Source organism: Ceratotherium simum, chromosome 35 (genome assembly GCF_057802395.1).
Source record: "Ceratotherium simum simum isolate JZ-2026a chromosome 35, ASM5780239v1, whole genome shotgun sequence".
Taxonomy (NCBI): Eukaryota; Metazoa; Chordata; class Mammalia; order Perissodactyla; family Rhinocerotidae; genus Ceratotherium; species Ceratotherium simum.
In genome coordinates, this window is record NC_141934.1 from 22,581,447 (window position 1) to 22,601,390 (window position 19,944).

Here is a 19,944-nt window from a genome sequence, read left to right on the forward strand (position 1 = left end):
GAATTCAGAATTTTTTTAATGGAGATCACAGTAAAAAATAACTACTGCTCTAGGCTATATTATTTTGTTGTCAGAGAACAGAGAAAAATGGCATTTTCTTCGTAGTTGCATATAACTATCAGGAAGAGAAGACTTACCCCACACACCCCCCACCCCCGCCTTTCTTTTTTAAATGATGCATTTTAAAATTGTGTAGGCTTTGTAAAAATGTATTGCTGTGCTTTTAAGTGGACAGCAACCCTTTCGAGTCTTTCCAGGGTAGCTCTTAGGCAATACAATCTTGATTTCCATATGACTAAATGTTGTCAGATCCCAAAAGTTATTTACGTCCACAATAAAATCTGGTTTATGTAATTTTTCTCTTACAGCAAGTTAGGAATTTGAGGCTTTGTATGTAGCCTTGAAGTTTTTCTTATTTTACCATTTGGTTGTCATTTAAAAAGAGAAGAAGAGGGGGCCAGCCCACTGGCGTAGTGGTTAAGTGCACGCGCTCCGCTGCGGCAGCCCAAGGGTTGGCAGGTTCAGATCCCTGGTGCGCACTGACGCATGGCTCATCAAGCCATGCTGTGGCGGCGTCCCATATAAAGTAGAGGAAAATGGGCCCAGATGTTAGCCCAGGGCCCATCTTCCTCAGCCAAAAGAGGATTGGCATCGGATGTTAGCTCAGGGCTGATCTTCCTCACCAAAGAAAAAATAAAAAGAGAAGAAGGTGCTGGCCCAGTGGCATAGTCGTTAAGTTTGCATGCTCTGCTTCGGTGGCCCCAGGTTCATGGGTTTGGATCCCAGACGTGGACCTACACACCGCTCATCAAACCATGCTTTGGCAGCCTCCTACCTGCAAAATAGAGGAAGACTGGCACACCTGTTAGCTCAGGGCCAATCTTCCTCAAGCGAAAATTGGTGACAGATGTTCGCTCAGGGCCAATCTTCCTCACCACAAAAAAGAAGAAATGACTAAAGCTACAAGTTACCAGTGGGTTCACTTTCTGAGACCGATAAGCGCTGTGTGTAAGAAAGCCTGTATTTTATTACTGTCTTTAAATAAGACAGTGTGCAAAGACATTATTTAGTTGGCTTCATTTCAGGTTCATATAAAGCAGATGATCATGTAGAGTTATGATCCCTGTTGTGATAGGTTATCATCAGTCAGATATGCATTTACTGATTGGGATACAGAGCAGTGTGCCTGACAGACAGGAGCAGTCACCAGTGTTGTGACCACTGTTACTTGAAAGTTGTCAAAATGAGTGCCAATTCAACTAAAGTTAGACAAAAGTGAATTTGCATTTCCCACTTTAAACTTCTTCCTACTGATATTTGTATTATTTTGAACCATCAAAAAGTGTAGTAGGCATTAAGCCCCAAATCCTGAAAAACAGAATGATGCTGCATATATATGTCAGTGTCTTGAATCGCATAACTCTGATAAGATCAAGTAAGACAACATAGGATCCTGGCTCATCTGAAGTTTCCCAGAAAAGGTATCTTTTGCCCTCTTAGGCCACGTAGGTTTGCAAAGAAGGTTTGGTCTGTTCTAATACTGACGTTTTTCTTCATTGCTGAGTCACAAGACAGCATTGTAGAAATAAAAGATTTCATACCCTGAAATACCTCCAGCTCTTGAATTGCCTTCCAATGAGGCAAATTTTCTTTTATTTGGGACCGCTGTCACCTAGTCCTCATTACCTGGACTGTTGAGTGGAATATTGTTTGTTTTTTGTTTTTTTTTTAAATAGCTTTATTGAGATATAATTCATGTACATTACAATTCCTCAATTTAAGTTGTACAATTCAATTGTTTATTAGTGTAGTCACAGAATTGTGCAGCTATCACTGCAGTCAGTTTTAGAATATCTTCATCACCCCCTTTAACAGTCACTCCTCACTTGCTTCCAACCTCCCCAGCCCTGGGCAACTACTAATCTCTCTGTCTCTGTAGATTGGCCTGTTGTGGACGTTGCATTTAATGGAGTCATACAGTATGTGGCCTTTTGTGACAGGCTTGTTTGGCTTAGTATATAATGTGTTTAAGATTCATCCATGTTGTAGCATGTATAAGTACTTCTTTTCATTGTTGAATAATAATCTATTGCATGGGTGTACTACATTTTATTTATCCACTTATCAGTTGATAGACATTTGGATTGTTTTCACTTTTTGATTATTGTGAATAATGCTACTATGAACATTCACATGCAAGTTTTTGTGTGGACATTAAATTTTCAGTTCTGTTGGGCATATAACTAGGAGTGGAATTGCTCGGTCGTATGGTAACTCTGTCTTTAACCTTTTGAGGGAACTACTGGGCTGTTTTCCAAAGTGCTGTGTCATTCTGCAGTCCCACCAGCAGTGTATGAGTTCCAGTTTTTCCGTGTCCTCACCAGTACTTGTTATTGTCTAGCATCTTTTTTTTTTTTCAATCTGTCTGACTAGCCATCCTAGTGGGTGGGTGTGAAGTAGTATCTCATTTTGGTTTTGATTTGCGTTTCCCTAGTAATGAATGATGTTGTGCATCTTTTCATGTGCTTATTGGAGATTTGTATATCTTCCTTGGAGACATGTCTGTTCAGATCCTTTGTGCATATTTTAATTTGGGTTGTCTTTTTATTACTGACTTATAAGAGTTCTTTATATATTCTGCATATCAGTGTTTCCCTTATCAGACATATGGTTTGCAAATATTTTCTCCCATTTTGTGGGTTGTCTTTTCACTTTCTTGATAGTATCCTTTGAAATAGAAGTTTTTAATTTGGATCAAGTCCCATTTATGTTTTCTTTTTTGTTGTTTGTGCTTTTTGTGTCATATCTAAGAAAGTTGCCTAATCCAAGATCATGAAGATTTATTCCTCTGCTTTCTTTTAAGATTTTTAGAGTTTTATCTCTTATATTTAGGTGTATGATCCATTTTGAGTTAATTTTTGTATAAGGTGTGAGGTAGGGGTCCAACTTCATTATTTCACATGTGGCTATCTAGTTGTCCAAGCACAATCCGTTGAAAAGACTGTTCTTTTCCCATTGAATTGCCTTGACACCTTTGTTGAAATCAATTGACCATAAATGTAAAGATTTATTTCTGACTCTCAGTTCTATTCTGTAGGTTTATATGTCTGTCCTTATGCTAGTATTAAACTTTCTTGATTACTGTACCTTGGTAGTAAGTTTTGAATTCAAGAGGTGTTAGTCCTCAAAATGTGTTCTTTTTCAAGATTGTTTTGGCTATTCTGGGTCCCTTGCATTTCCATGTGAATTTTAGGATCATCTTGTCAATTTCTGCAGCATGACAGCTGGGATTTTGATAGGAATTGCATTGAATCTGTAGATCGGTTTGGGCATACTACTATCTTAACAACGTTAAATCTTCCAGTCCAAGAACATGGGATGTCTTTCCATTTCTTTAGGTCATCTTTAATTTCTTTCAAAATTGTTTTGTAGTTTTCAGGGTACAAGTTTATTTAAGTAGCTTTATTCCTAAATATTTTATTCTTTTGGATGATATCGTAAATGGAATTTTTTTCTCAATTTCATTTTCAGATTGGAGCAGTATTTTTTTATAGTCTTTATATCCAACTAATATAAAATCTTTCTTTTGACTCTCATTAGGATAGGCGCTAAACTTTGAGCCCCTCAAAGTGAGAACACACTTCGAGCATGTTTGCTCTGCGCCTGTTGCTGATTTATTAATTTTCCACAGATACCCAGTGCCATTTATGCATGTCTGCTTTGTAAGATTCTTTCTCTCTAATAACCAAAACAACTTGTAATTCTTATTTTTGGAGGTGAGATTTTTATTGTGTTTTTTGGTAGTTTCAAAGTAAGAATATTTTATGAAACAACTTCTGGAGATAAAAGCAAAAAACTTTCCTTCCTTTGAAGCAAATGATAAAGTAGAATGGTCATTCACTCTACTACACGACTGGACACATAAAACACCTATTATAGATTTGAGTTTTAGAGGCTGAGCTTAGCTGGATTTATTCTTTTAGCTCATGATAGTGAACTTGCAAAAAACAGTCACATTTTCTTATCCATTCTTTTTCTTCAGCTGCTTGTAGTGAAATAATACAGATGCCAAGATTCTTTTGGCTTAAGTTTGGAAAGAAAGTTGTTGTTTTCTTCCTTTTACGTTGTTCTTTAAACTTTTCCTTGGTAACGTCACATTCACATTCTTTTCTTCCTCTCTGTTCCCATTGATAGTTTGTACCCAAACATTACTGTAATCTCCCAATTATCTTTTCCTCCAGATTCTATCACTTCCAATCAATCTTGGACGTTAGCACAAAGAAATTCTTAAGCATAGCTTTTATTATATCATCTCAACCCTTGTTCAAAAATCTACAGTGGCCACTATTGCTTGCAGAAGAAAGTTGGGACACTGTACCTTGCCATTCAGGGCCCTTCCCAGTGGAACTTCTCTTTTTCAACTTAATCTCTCATTATTCTCAATATTACTTCACTGCTTGACCCAAGGTATCATTTTCTGCATGCTATACATATCCTACTTCCATCTTTCAGCTTGCTTATCTTAAAAGAATTGCAGGATTTACTCTCCACCTTAAATACCTCCCTTCCTCACTAGAATTTTAGATACTTTTTTAAGACCAGGCTTAAATCTTTCCTCTTTAGAGTCTTCCCTGACTTTCCCCACTCACTGTGGTCTGTTTTTGTTGCCTATACCAATGGCTGCTACACTTGACTACATTGTATTTTTAGCACAGAATGGTTCATCCCCCCTACCCACAATGAAATCTCATGTTGAATCGCAGTTACAGCAAGGCAGTGGAAGGGGAGAGCAGTGGAGGGTGTCCTAGAACCTTATTGATTCAGCTTTCCGTCTGTCTGCTGAGGTCCCCTGAGGAACTCATAGGGTTCTGTGGAGCACGGTTGGAGAACCACTTGTCTACCTCATACACTGAACAGTCGGCTTTACAAAGCAGCGTGTGATATCTTTTTGTCAGTATATTTTGTCCCAATGCATTATAATTATCTGGCGTTTAGAAATCATGTTTGTAGAGCTAGGATGTGTATGCCCCATGGTGTCTAGCATAATGCCTTACAGATAGTAGGTACTCAAGATATATTTATTTGTTCAATTGATATTTTTAAAATTTAATGTATTTTTACACTCACTATACCCAAACAAGGGAAAAACTAGTTAGTTGTTTCTTAGATAGATATATTGCCATAGGCGATTTGAATCGTAATTACCACTCATTTCCAGGAAATTCAAGAAAGCGGTTATTCGTAGCCAAATCTGAAAACGACTTTCTTACAACATGACATACCCAGGGTCTATTTTTCTGACAGAAGATTGCTTCTAGTAGGCATTTTAATACCCTTTTGAAATATAAAAAACAAAATCTCGTGTTAACTTTTAAAATAAGGCCCAAATGATTCTAGTATAAGGGGGAAAAGTTAGAAACATGGGTAAGGGAGTGAAGAATTAGAGCGTGCATACAGCCTATTTGAAAGTTTTTTATTTTTTTTAATTTAATTTAATTTTATTTTATTTTTTGTGTGTGAGGAAGATCAGCCCTGAGCTAACATCCGTTGCCAGTCCTCCTCTTTTTTGCTGAGGAAGATTAGCCCTGGGCTAACATCCATGCCCATCTTCCTGTACTTTATATGGGCTGCTGCCACAGCATGGCTTGACAAGTGGTGTGTCAGTCCACGCCTGGGATCCGAACCTGTGAACACCAGGCCCGCCCCGTGAAAGTTTTTTAAAATAATTCATTTGCCTTAGCTGTTGTGTGTGTTAGAAATGCACACATATATGAATTTATATCTATGTACACAATGTATTTGTGAAGAATAGTGTGAAATCAACTTGACTTCAGTTCAGTTTGAAATCATAGGATTAAAAGATACCATATCGTAGAGATTCATTTATTTTTGTGCTAACCAGGGTTAAAACAACCCCCTTTCTGGGGCCGGCCCAGTGGCGTAGTGGTTAAGTTCGTGTGCCCCTCTTCGATAACCCCAGGGTTCATGGGTTCGGATCCTGGCACAGACATATGCACTGCTCATCAAGCCGTGCTATGGCAGGTGTCCCACATACAAAGTAGAGGAGGATGGGCACGGTTGTTAGCCCAGGGCCAATCTTCCTCACAAAAATAACAACAAAAAACCCTTTCTACTTATGGGTCACAAAACTCGTTTTCCTTATTTAAGTGCCCTAGAGGCAAAGATATGATTAGGTGGTTCTTCTCTGTTGGGAAAAATGACATTCTATTAAGGTAAGACATTATCGTTAAAAGTATTTAAAATTTTTTATAAAATGTGGAAATGCAGGTGGTTGGCCTTTTGTTCTTAATTTTGTTGTGTTGGTCTGTCCTGTAGAATGTTGTTAGGTGTCACATGACTTTGCTCACCGATGTGTTCTCCTTTATGGTGACATCTCCATCTAGTGGAAAGTCATGGTTTTGCCACTACTGGCTCTTATTTACACACAAGACTTTTAAAGACAGATGTTTGGTCGTGAGTTTTAGCTGCTGGGACAAGAAGAGATTACAAGCAGGGAAGGCTCTGTGCCTGTTTGAGGTGCGCATGTGCTGCAGATAGAGACCCTGGTTTCCTACCCTGACCCTACCACGTGTGAAGTCAGAACGAGCTATGTTTTGTTTTTAATACTTTGTACTAGCTCTTACTGATTCATTTTCTCCTAAAAAGTTTCTAGTTGAAGGGAAGACTTTGGAACTGACTTTTATGGATCTAACCTCAAAGACTTGGGTTTTGTGGTTATATAACTCTCATCTCCATGGTGTATCAGACCACTCCCAACATTTTAAATATTAAATAGTTCTGCTTGATAGGCCCAGAATTACAGTTAGAAAGTAGCTGTGGTCATTCAAAGTGGATAGAATCTGCTCCTGTGTTTTCTAATTGGCAAGTGCTATTGTTTGGTGTATTTTGTAATGTGACTGTAACTTCTTGGTATTTAAAACAGAGGGGTATATACCTTCGGAGTGCATTCAAGTTTCCCATAGTTTTGTGGCTAGGACCCTGATAGCTTCAAATGTTAGTTTGCAAATGGTAGGTTTTGCAAAAATTTATTTCCAATTTGATCATTTGGAGGAGAACACTATTCCTGTGGAAACTTAGTCTCCTAAACTCTGTTCCTTAATACCTTTCATTTCTGTCCCATTTTAGCAGTTTGCTTTCATGACTTTGTCATCATTTGTAACTACTTCTCTTCCAGAATGCCCCCCAAGATCTCTTCTGACCGTGGCCAACCTAACCTTTACTCTTCTACTGTCTTTCTTCTTGCCGCTCACAGGGCTCTCTGACCCTTTCCTGGCCTTCCGTTTTTTAAAATGGAAAAATGAGGTCATTTGTTTGATCCTCCTCTGGACTTCCATTTTTAAACTCCTCTCTGTTTACTCCTGTAGCTGGTCTGCTGGGTGTGGCTGGGGAAAATCCCATTGTGGTTGCTGGTTAGGAATGTGGGGTTTCTAGGTCTTGCTGGAGCTTCAGGAGAGCTCAGCAGCCTTTTTTTAACCTGTTTCTGCAACCTTAATGAGCACCCCCTCCCGTCCCTTATTCTGTCTACCTCATTTCCTTTATCCATGGCAGAATGCTCTTTCTTCCTGCTTTTTAGAACATATAGGCAGAGTATTTAATCTGGATCCATGGATTCCTGAATGGTTCATGGAGAGGATTCAGGGCATTGATGAACTTGGATGGGAAAAAATATTACATCTTTATTTTCATTAACCCTCGATTGAAATTTAGCATTTCTTTCCATTATTCGTATAGGCAACAAACCACTAGTATTAGCAGTATCTGTGACTTCAGCACCTATAGAACTCAGTTAATTTCATATCATTTATATAGATGAGAATATCTCAAAATATTGCTTATGTTCATCAGCTCTAAAATTACAGTAGTTATTAGATTTGCTGTTAGATCTTATTGTTTAATGCATTAATAAAGAAGCATATATATTACTATGGCACAGATTTGATTTTTTAGTTTTGCTAACTGCATTTCAGTATAATTGGTCTCCTTTGATTTCCTATGTATTTTATGCATTTAAATCCATAGGCTTCCCCAAAGTTCCAAAGGGGTCCGTGGATCAAAGAAAAAAGAGGGGCCGGGGGGCCGGCCCTGTGGCGTAGCAGTTAAGTGCACACGCTCCGCTGCTGGCAGCCCAGGTTCGGATCCCGGGTGTGTACCGATGCATCGCTTGTCAGGCCATGCTGAGGCGGCGTCCCATATAAAGTGGAGGAAGATGGGCACGGATATTAGCTCAGGGCCAGTCTTCCTCAGCAAAAGGAGGAGGACTGGCATCGAATGTTAGCTCAGGGCTGATCTTCCTCACAAAAAAAAAGAAACAAAAAAAAGAAAAAAGAGGGGCCGGCATGGGGGTGTAGTAGTTAAGTTTGTGTGCTCTGCTTCAGCAGCCTGAGGTTTGCAGGTGCAGATCCCAGGCACAGATGTATGCACTGCTCATCAAACCATGCTGTGGTGACGTCCCATGTACAAAATAGAGGAGGATAGGCACAGATGTTAGCTTAGGGCCAGTCTGTCTCACCAAAAAGAGGGAGAGTGGCAACAGATGTTAGCTCAGGACCAATTTTCCTCACCAAAAAAAAAAAAAGAAGAAGAAGAAAGAAAGAAAGAAAAAAGGTTAAGAATCCCTAGTCTAGAGGCTCCTTGTGCTCCATCTCCCTGCAGTCCTCTCTTTTTTTCTCCCTCCTGCCTGAAGACAATGCCTCTACTTGTTGCCTTGATTTTGTTGTTCCTCTCCATACACCCTGGGCCCTTACGGTGCTCATTATCCTAATCTTGTTTCTTTATGCTGTTCTTTAATATGGTCTATCTAATAAAATAAATGGTTTAGTGTATTCTCATAGTGTAAAATTTTATACAGAACAGATGAATATAAAATAAAAAGGTAATCTCTCTGGCCCCAGATTTCACTTGCCTGGGGAAGCCTATGGACTTTTGTACAATCTGGAAAAATTTTATTTTTAAATGCTACTCTTGTCTATGTTGGAGCCCCTTTACTTCCCCCTGCTTAATTCCTGCTTGTGTTTTTGAAGCCCTAGATCAGCTGTTACTTGTAAAGCCACAGCCTTGTGTTCCTCAGACTTTGTTCTTAATCATATTTTAGCACTTTTCACATTAGATTCTGAAAGATTTGCTTCATGTCTGTAACTACTCTCCCATACCTGGGACCTCCTGCAGGAAAAGGCAGGGATATTGTGTCTTAGTCAAATATGAATCCCCACCTCATCCAGACTCGATGACTAGCACATTGTAGGTACTCAGTAAATGCTAAACATAAATAAATGGTCTCTTAGTTGCCATGTTGGCAACCACTGTAACTGATACTCTATTGTGTATAGACCAGTCCACATATGACTGATGGTATATGATGAGAAACTATTTTTAAAAGTCGTTGAAAAAAGTCACAGTATTAATAATTGATCAAAACAGAACAATATCATAGAAATAAATTTTTTTATTTATCTAGAATTTCAATAAGAAAAAGCACATTTAATTGAGAGATGAAATGAGGTAGCTGAGGATTTTGGTTAAGACTTCTGGAAGCACAATTGAGGGATTCTGATGTTAAGTCTGATAATTTTTAAGTTTCGTCTAGTTTTATGTCATTTTGTAGTTTTAATAAATTTAAATTTACAGTATGTGACTATCATTTTACTTAGTTCACTACTTTTATGACCCTTTAAAAAATTCTCAGACAACTTTGAGTGAATTTTCAGAGTCATAATTGACCGAGAGGTAAAGGAGGAAAAGTTGGGGAGCAGAGCGTGTATTCTATTTCCTGAGTCTGGGGCTGAGGGGAGAGAGGCCGTGCATTGTTTGAGACATTTCTTTCCAGTCACCGCCAGGTGGCACCACTGGCCCAGAATGACTGAGTTTCTGCCTAGAGTCAGAAGGAAGGGAAGGTGTTAAGAGCCCACCTGCTGTGGGGGTAGCATGGGGGGTTCAGGGATGGGGGGAGGATAATCTTGTACCATTTTTGCCTTTAGTCTAGAGATTTTTGTAAATTGGATGTTTATAAGGCAGGGAATGAAGCCCTTGAAGAATTTAAATCTTTATTTTCTCATCTGATAATTTTTATTGTTTTTCTTTCTATACCTGTTGTTCCTTCAGAAACAGGTAACGTTTTTCTAACAGTCACTTTGTATTCTTGCATCTTGCTTTTATAATAGTTTTGTTTCTTACCATAGAGGATAATGGAAAATTAATATACTCTGACTTACAGCATTGGAAAAATCTACGTACAGATTCCCACTGTTACAATTAGATAATAGCTAGTTTATTTTTTATTTTATTATTTTTTTTGTGAGGAACATCAGCCCTGAGCTAACATCCATGCCAATCGTCCTCTCTTTGTTGAGGAAGACTGACTCTGAGCTAACATCTATTGCCAATCCTCCTCCTTTTTTTTCCACTTTTTCTCCCCAAAGCCCCAGTGGATAGTTGTGTGTCATAGTTGCACATCCTTCTAGTTGCTGTATGTGGGACGCTGCCTCAGTATGGCCGGACAAGCAGTGCTTCGGTGCGCGCCTGGGATCCGAACCCCGGGCCGCTAGCGCGCGCACTTAACCACTAAGCCGTGGGGCCGGCCCCCTTATTTTTTGAACTTTGCAGAAATTCTGGCTACAACGTTGTACTATTTAATACCAGAAATGTTTTTTCAGAAATCCAAACATGGCAGTTAATAAAATAGCATTTTCAGAATTGATAGTAGTGGATATTGGTAACTGTGTAGAATGAAATATCCAGGTCTTGCTTCCTTCTAGCTAATGATATGGTGTTGACCTGACAATGACCAGAGTTTTCCCCCAGCATCCTGTTACTATAGCCTCATTTTGTGCTGACACTTCACTTCTGCACATCTTATATACATCTTTCCCTAAACTCTTTACTCATCTTCAAAAAGGGACTTTCTTTGGGGGAAATTTTAAAATCAAAGAATATCATTTGTTATTAATAGAAACTTACTTTTGCGTTTTCTCTTCCCCTCATTTCTACCTTGAAAGAAAACCATAATGCTAAGTAACAACATGTGAATAGTTAATTCCTTTATAAGGTTAATATTGTAAACAGAAGATTTAAGGTAAAAATGTGATATTGAAAAATTTATAGCCTAAATTGTGATCAGAAGAGTAAAGCTTGATTCAATGAAGTTTTAGATGCTTGCTTTTCTACATTGGCTCCCGTTCAGGAATCCTTGTTTATTTTGTTTAGAATAATACCGATAAAAGTATGTTTAAGCTATTTTTCTTGTATATTTCAATCTTTCAATTTGAGGACGGGTTGGCTCAGTCCCTAGTCTTTCCTAAATATTTTGACGTACACACACGCATACCCTGCAGTGAGAAAACGTCCATTTATGTGGTTCTGTAAAAAAAACCTCTTGCTGCTTTGACTTTTAATTTGAGTAAAGAGTATTATCTTTAATGCTGAATTTCCATTTAAGTAAGTGCATTATTCACTTAAATACATGCTTTTCAAAAACTAGTGTGATTAAAACATTAATGAGATCTTAAATATAAATTAATCCTGTTGCTTCTTGCAGAAGATAACAGCTGGTTTGAAATTTTCCTGTTGTCTCATTTTTCTGTTCTAGTTTTGTGAGAATTAAAGTAGGGAATTTCAGCATCCTAATGTAAGTTATTATTTGATGTTTTCTTGGAGTGTTTCAAATTCTTGAAAATACACATGACAAAATTAATTTTCACCAAGGATTTGTGTAACTTTAAGATGATATAGAGTAGCGCTTGACTCAGGCGAGTGTCTTGCACAAAGCCAAGCTTTTAGGGTCGTCAGTGGCTTCTAGCTGGCATTATGAAGATGGCATCAGTCTGTTAGAACCTCTTAGAGAGCTTTTCCAAAATGCAGTCATCTTCCAGTGAATGCTCCATCCTACCCCCAGTTGAGACCTGCTGTTCTGGGCCTGCCCCTTGGTACGCTCTTGGCTCTTATAATTGCTAGCAGTGGGAGCCATGCTGCTGGTAGAGCTGGCAGCTACGCCCCTGGGTGCAATTATGCTTTTATTCCTTGGTGTGCGTGTACACACACCCACACACACCCATCCACCCCTAGTTTGGGATGAGAGGAGGTAAGAGCTAGCTAGGCTTGTGGTGCCATGCCTAAATTTGCTGGGTCAAATTTCTTATTTTGGCATCATCACCTTGCCCACTAGGGAGTCGATGACAGTTAAGAAGTAGTGCCAAATCAAAAATCCCTCTGGAGTTGTCTCTTTGGAAGGAGACACAGCTGTTGATTGTTCTCTTCCTCTTCCTTGTTGGTGGCAGCTTGCAGTACACATGAGGGCACCATGATTAGGAGCCAGTACCCTCTAGCAGAGCCAGATCAGCAGAAGTATCACTCCCTAACCCTGTGCTAGATGATACCTTATGGGTCCCACCATTTAAATGCAAGCCTATATCTCCAAAGCATTTCCTAACACTATCATTGCCCAAGTGGACCTTTATTTAGCTGGGTCCTAACTCCTAACTAGAGAAAAATTTCCTTTGCTGGGTAGCAGCTATGATAGTTACTGTTAGCTGAACATATTGATGCCACGTTGCGCTTACAAGCTAGTGCTCCTCAGTAACATTAGCAGAGGAAGAGAGGACTCAATAAGAGAGGGAAGTGTTGATAGGAAGTCCAGGTAGTCCTGCTACCTGAACCTTCTGGGAAGAGGTAACACTGTAGGGCCTGCACTTTGTAATAGAGTGACTTTAGGGAAAAATAAGGGATGGTTCACTTAGAATGGCTTCAGTTACTAATGGCAAGAGTATATTAGGATACTAACGCCTGCATATAGACATGGATTTGGAAAGTTAAAAACATCTGCATATGTTTGGCTGCAGGAGCTCTGATGGTATATCTAATTAGTGGGTCTATTAAACAAAAGAGATCTTATTTTAGATGGATTGATAGAAATTTTCTGGGGCACTTCTGAAACACAAAGTAATTATTTTTAATATAATTTAATGACTTGTATGAATGCATTAAAACGTATTTCATGTGGCTTAAAATTAATGGGAAAAACATACTTTCACTAATAATCATCTGTGATGCCATTTACTGAATTAAGTTTTTTGAAGATGATAGTAGTAGAGGCTTTACACATCTGAAGGCAATACTGTTAGTGAATGTTATTCGTTGTATATCAGAAATTCACTTTCCATCATTATTTTTTAGCACACATTGTTGTTGATAATTCATGTGTGTATTGGTGTAACCCATTGTCCGGTTGTATGATCTTTCAACCAAAACTGTCCTTTGCAGATGCTTTTACTGACTCTGCTATCACTGCTAAAGTGAATGGTGAACACAAGGAGAAGGACCTGGAGCCCTGGGATGCGGGTGAACTCACTACCAACGAGGAACTGGAGGCTTTGGAAAATGATGTCGTAAGTAAAATCTTTTCGATTAGTATCTATGGTCTTGTGATGTAGTATGCCATCCTATCACCTGGTTTTAATTGAAGTGTGTTGTTGTAGTGAATATTTTAAAGCAGCAGTTTTATTGTATAAATAGAGACTTCCCCCCAGGCAGTAAATACAGAAAAATGTTTCTTTGGGATGCTTATGAATTATTTCTGTGTTTTTAAAGTAAATCACAATCAACTTACAAATTTAAATTGGAAACCATGGGAAACTGGAAATGCTGGCATGTTTTACTTTGAATGCTCTGCAGAATAAGGCAGCCTAAGGAAAGTGGTGTCTTAATTGTCTTGACTTGACTTAGAGGTGAGGTCAAAGTATGACATTTAGGCTTCTTGTCTGAGGAAGCATGTCCACTAAAAAGAATGGTATTCTGATATGGAAAGATATTCAAGCCTTACTAAAAGAAAAAGCAAGTTGCAAAACAGGAAGATCCTATTTGAATTAAAAAAAAGAGAGAGCCGATCATACTGATTGTATTCTTATATATGCGTAGAGATTGTCTGGAATTGTGCCCAAGAAATTATTAATAGTGGTTATCGGGCCGGCCCCGTGGCTTAGCCGTTAAGTGCGTGCGCTCCGCTGCTGGCGGCCCCGGTTCGGATCCCGGGCGCGCACCGACGCACCGCTTCTCCGGCCATGCTGAGGCCGCGTCCCACATACAGCAACTAGAGGGATGTGCAGCTGTGACATACAACTATCTACTGGGGCTTTGGGGGGGAAATAAATAAATAATAAAATTATTAAAAAAAAAAAAAACAGTGGTTATCTAGGCACACTGGGATTGGAAGACTTTTACTTTTTACTGGGTGTCTTTCGGCATGGTTTAGAGTTTTTACATGGAGCATATACTACCTAAGTAATTTTAAAGCCTCCATAGGTAGCTGATTTCCTGCCCACATGTTTTAGGCCTAAGGAGTTGCTTTAGTGGTGGAATTACATTATAGTCTTATTTGGGGTAGCGCAGAAGGACCCAAGGTTGATGGGTAACCTTAGAGGCAAGCTGTAGTGTTGAAGTTGCCATCAACGTTGCTTGGATGATGCTGTGTCCTGTCTTCTGAGATGGATCATGATTATGCACTGTATGTATTTTGCCCCTTTCCACCAGTAAGGCTTTAAAAGAGGAGTTGAAACATTAGAAAGAACTGTTCACCCAGATACTGTTTACCAGTGAAGATTCTTCCTGCCTCTGCCACTGATTGGTTGATTCTTACAGATTAAAGAATGCAGTCTAGCTTTAGAGAGTGGTAGTTTTCTCATAGAATTGGAGAATTATATACGCTGAGGTTACAGGTTAGGGCACCAAGGCACGAATTCCATTGCTGAGGACCTACAACTGCTAATGGCAAAACCTGTTCTCAAGCTCAGCTCCTGTGACTTTGTCCAGTGATTGACTGTTCCCTCACGCATGCTGCCTTCCCTTTGAGCAAGCCCAGGAGGAAGGGGAGGATGGTGGAGATCTAGTACCACGCTCCTACCTTGAAACAGTGATGCTGCAGGGAAGGCTTTGGCTTCTCCCCTTGTTCCCCTAAAACACTGGAAATATTTTTGGCTGTCCAAAAGCACCCCTTGCCTCGCACAGACCTGATGATCAGTCAACTCAAAAAGGTTTTCGGTAAATCGATAGAAAAATGATAGGGAGTAGGGAAAGGCGAGAACCCTGACCTGAAGGCTCATATTTTATGAAGTAACTAAAATGTTCTAGACTTTTACTAATCACGTCTCAAGTAGTTGTTTTGTATAGTTATTTACCAACTTGTAGGGGCTGATATGTAGAAGAAAAGTTTTTCCTTAAAACATTTTCAAAGGAAATTTTTGCCGATTTTTTTAAATTTGCTAGATTTTGCTAGTATGGTATGGTAGATATTGTTAATGTAGATATTGATTGAATTGAATTAAAGATGACAAATACTTTGTCATTTTGAAAAATGAGCTTCATTTTCTTCTAGTCTAATGGATGGGATCCCAATGATATGTTTCGGTATAATGAAGAAAATTATGGTGTAGTGTCTACATATGATAGCAGTTTATCATCATATACGTAAGTTTAAAAAGTTTGCTTTTATTTTGGTGCATTTGTCTTTGATTTTCATCAACTTAAATTATGATGTTGAGTAAATGTTTCTGTTGGATTTTCAGTTATGTGAAAGAATTATCCTGTTACTACCTAGGCTGATAAATTCCCATTAAAACAGAGAGTAAATGTACTTTACCTATACCCTAATGTTATGCTCAAATTTTATTTTTAAGTTGTAAAAACTCTAGATTTGCAAGTGTAGAGGTTATGGGGGGATAGTCAATTTAGCCAGTTTTGGAAATGTTATATTTCTCTAGGGAAAAGGTAACAAAAAAATTCAAATTTGATTTATAAATAAATAGATCGCTGTAACTCTCTTACTGTTTTACCAGCATTTCAAACTCTAAATTCCCTTAATAGTTGATTGTGACAGATATATAAATTCTGACTTTAAAATACTCACTTTGCTCTTTCTTTTCCTCATGTTTCAGGGTGCCCTTAGAAAGGGATAACTCAGAAGAATTTTTAAAACGAGAAGCAAGGGCAAACCAGTTAGCAGAAGAAATTGAATCAAGTGCCCAGTACAAAGCCCGAGTGGCCCTGGAAAATGATGATAGGAGCGAAGAAGAAAAATACACAGCAGTTCAGAGAAATTCCAGTGAACGTGAGGGCCACAGCATAAACACTAGGTATTTAAAGGAAATCATGATGCAGTATTTTGGATACACAACTCAAGGTCTGTGTGAGAAGGTGTATTATTATTATTATATTTCATCTTCCTTTAATGTAGCTTAGGTAGAGAATGCAAATGGAACTGGTTTAAGATTCTGTTAGAGAAAAGATTATAGTAATCTTGGAAACTATTTTTTAAGTGTCAGATCTGTGGAACTAAGTGTTGGATATATAGTGATGAGCAAGCCAGGGTCTGGAAGAGCTCATAAAGAAACAATGGTCAGGTCGGGGGATGCATATAACATAATAACGGTTCAATATGATTTGCTAGATTGGAGGTATGTTCAAAGTACTAGGAACGTCCCGAGTGAGGAGGAACTAGCATGACTTGTGGGATCAGAGAAAGCCTCACAGAGGAGGTGACGTTTTGTGATTAGATCTGTCTGCCACTCCAAGAGAAGTAAGGGAAATTTCTCGCATGGTGAGAAGACATGTGAAGGACCTGGCTAGCTCTGGAAAAGGCTAGTTGTTTCATATCTCTGGAGTATAGGGTGTGCGTGGAGGGAACAGTGGTGGCAGCTGGTGGTGGGAACTGAGGTAAAAAAGGACTGCATGTCACGGTCAAGAGCACCTTGTAGGCGGGGACGGTGCGCACGAACCTGGGACACTGAGAGCTGGCTGAAACGTGGAGACCAGTTAGTGTACTGAAACAGTTCAAGTAGAGAACCTGGCAGCCACCTAGACCAGGACTGGTGATAGAAAGGTTAGAAAAACCAGGGGTGACCCTGAGGCTTATTTGATAACTAAGCAGATTTCTGGTTGTACTGTTCTACTGGAGGTAGAAAACATGGAGCAAGTTTGAGGGGAGATAGACTGAGTCCATTTGTGCAATTTACTGCATTTGAGGGGCTCACAGGTCTTTCATTCATTTATTCCTAAACATGTTGAGAAACACCTACTACATAACTGGTACAGTAAGATATACATCCTGTCTTCAAGGTACTCACAGCTTAGAGTCTGGTGATTTTAATCAAAGTGTTTAGTGGAGATGTTGAGACTGTGGGACTGCTGACAGTGTGGATTTGGAATTCATCGGCATTGCTGATATTGAAGCCATGAAAAACCAGTGAACAGCCACAGAGGAAGAAGAGATCTCAGAGAAAACAAAGTGTAGAGAAAGCCAAGGAAGAAGAAAATTTCAAGACAGACCGTGATTAATAGAATCAGCCATAGGGAGGCCACGTAGGATGAGAATGAACACACATCTGTTAATCTTTGTGCTTAGGAGGAGAATCTGAGGGAAAGGAAAGGCCAGAGGCTAGAACTCAGGGTAAGATGGAAGAATAGGGGTGTCTGGGAGTGAGGCAGTTTGTTTAGTGTTTAACCTTTTTATGACAAGCATTCCTTTCCGCCTAAATTACTTTTAGATATGTTTCATTGGCCTGGTACCTGTTAGGATAAAATGATTTAGAGGATCTCTCATTTTCAGGGAAAATAAATATATTCCTCCTGGACAAAGAAATAGAGAAGTCATATCCTGGGGAAGTGGGAGACAGAATTCACCGCGTATGGGCCAGCCTGGATCGGGCTCCATGCCATCAAGATCCACCTCTCACACTTCAGATTTCAACCCGAATTCTGGTTCAGACCAAAGAGTAGTTAATGGAGGCAAGTATTTTGACCAAATTTGTCAATGTCATCAATCAAATACATAGTTTTTTGACTATTTACAAGTTTACATAGTTGGTAAGAACATGCATACCTTGAATGATTTCTGTGGAGTAGTTTTCATTTCAAAATTATTTGAAGTTTACCTTTGTGGATGTCAAATTAGTAAAATTAGTAAAAATTAGTATAGGTTATTGGCATATGCACTATTTAGTATGATGAAATACAGAGTATTAATATAAAGTGCTAAATTTAACCAGAGACATTTACTTGGCCAAAAAACACTCCACATATAAAGAAATTGGAAACTTTGAGTAGGTTCTCAATTTTAAAAACACTGGATGATAAAATTATTTAGACATAGTTTATATGGAAAATCCTAATCTGTGTGAAACAATCAGTGGTTAATATAGATTCATTTTCATTAACTGTTTGTTTATATATCTATATTGCGCTTACTTCAAGAAAGGATTTGAGGTAACTTGTAGTATAAGACATGACCAAGAGTCATGTGAAGAAGGTAAAGAAGCTAGTATGCTTAAAAAAACAAAAATAGCTTTTAGTGTAAGGGTGGATATTGTAGTTTAGCTAAAGTAGAGTAAAAGAAACTTGAATCTTTAGTAGGAAGATATTTTTCTACTTTACCTCTAAATCTAGGTTGAATATAGCTGATAGATCATGGATCTTTCATATAAGTCAGGGATACTGGGCAGCAGTACTGTAGACAGTATGGAAATACAGTAATTAATAATAGCAATAATGTGTTAACTAGCTTAGGGGTTTTTGAAAAGTGGGCATCCAATTTTAGGTATTGAAGTTTGGAAATTTAGAAAAATAGAGAACACTAAGTTTCCAATTTCATTTGTTTTCATTGAGTCTTTCTCCAGAATTCCTCTCCAAATGAACACTCTTGAGTATTTTCTATACTTAGTATTGGGGGTGAAATTTCTTTGCTCACTGAGTAAAGAATTTTAGTTATTCATGAACAGAACTTTCAAAGTAAAAACCTGAAGGGGGCTGGGAAGTGTATGATACTCAAGTGTGTGGAACCCTATGGAGAGGAGACCTGGACTGTTTCCTAAGATGAAGGTAAGTGATCTGTCATGTTACATGTTTAGCTGTATTTTGACCTGTGCATATCCGTCAGTGTCAATTTATTTGGTGATGACTGCTCTGTAGTTGCACTGTTTATTAAGCAGTCGCTTAGATAAGTGTTTAACTGCATAAATTATGTAGAAGGCCTCGCTTCTTTTTCTAATTTGATAAGATTAAAATGTTTTTTGAAAAGGCAATGAATATTAACCTTTGTCACTTCTGTGACTCTAGAAAATAGTAGAAGTAATGTTTTTTCCTACTTAAATGGACTTGCTTGATGAGATTTCAAACTGAACCTTACGTTCAAGTATAAACTAGATGAAAATCACAGATGGTTATAAGAAACCAGCATTTTTAATGGGATATAATAGCTGCTGCTTATTTTCATTATGTTTCAAAAGCTGAAACTAATATAGTGAATAATCTTGTTCCTGAGTTTTGTGATTTATTGTGTGAAGTTATCTAGTGAATGTTATACTCCTTTTAACAATTGATTACTGAGAAACAGTTACAGAAGCAGAAGTAATAGGCAAAGTCTTAACTGTCTTCTTCGATAGTATGTGTAGATCCTAATTAACCCTTTGGGAACGTGTATTCATTTAAACAGACTTAATTTTAAGGAGGTTAAAGTAAAATGTGAATTTGTGTCAGTTAAGTTATGCTAAAACATATCACAAATCAAATGACTGTCCTCAAAGGGTTAAAATGTACAAGAAATCATTTTTGTCATTTTACTTTTTTTTCTGTTTACTTTTTTCCCTCATTTTTTTCTTTAGTTTTTATACTTTCCTTCATATCATTTGTTCTGTCAGGTGTTCCCTGGCCATCGCCTTGCCCATCTCCTTCCTCTCGCCCACCTTCTCGCTACCAGTCAGGTCCCAACTCTCTTCCACCTCGGGCAGCCACCCCTACACGGCCGCCCTCCAGGCCCCCCTCGCGGCCATCCAGACCCCCGTCTCACCCCTCTGCTCATGGTTCTCCAGCTCCTGTCTCTACTATGCCTAAACGCATGTCTTCAGAAGGTACAATACCACAATTTGTTCATGTTTTTGTTTGTCTTTG

General features: G+C 38.6%; 1 protein-coding gene across 8 annotated transcripts in view; it reads left to right on the forward strand.

The window, feature by feature from the left end:
- ATXN2 (ataxin 2) overlaps window positions 1–19,944 on the forward strand; it is a 115,152-nt gene that overhangs the window by 46,937 nt on the left and 48,271 nt on the right. For 7 of the 8 annotated variants that reach the window (XM_087424221.1, XM_087424213.1, XM_087424217.1 and 4 more), the window contains exons 6-10: window positions 13,273–13,397; window positions 15,380–15,471; window positions 15,939–16,136; window positions 17,609–17,787; window positions 19,695–19,904. In XM_087424221.1, coding sequence (XP_087280347.1) covers window positions 13,273–13,397; window positions 15,380–15,471; window positions 15,939–16,136; window positions 17,609–17,787; window positions 19,695–19,904 — 804 coding nt within the window. The remainder of the gene's footprint in view (window positions 1–13,272; window positions 13,398–15,379; window positions 15,472–15,938; window positions 16,137–17,608; window positions 17,788–19,694; window positions 19,905–19,944) is intronic. The other variant, XM_087424218.1, reaches the window with a different exon arrangement.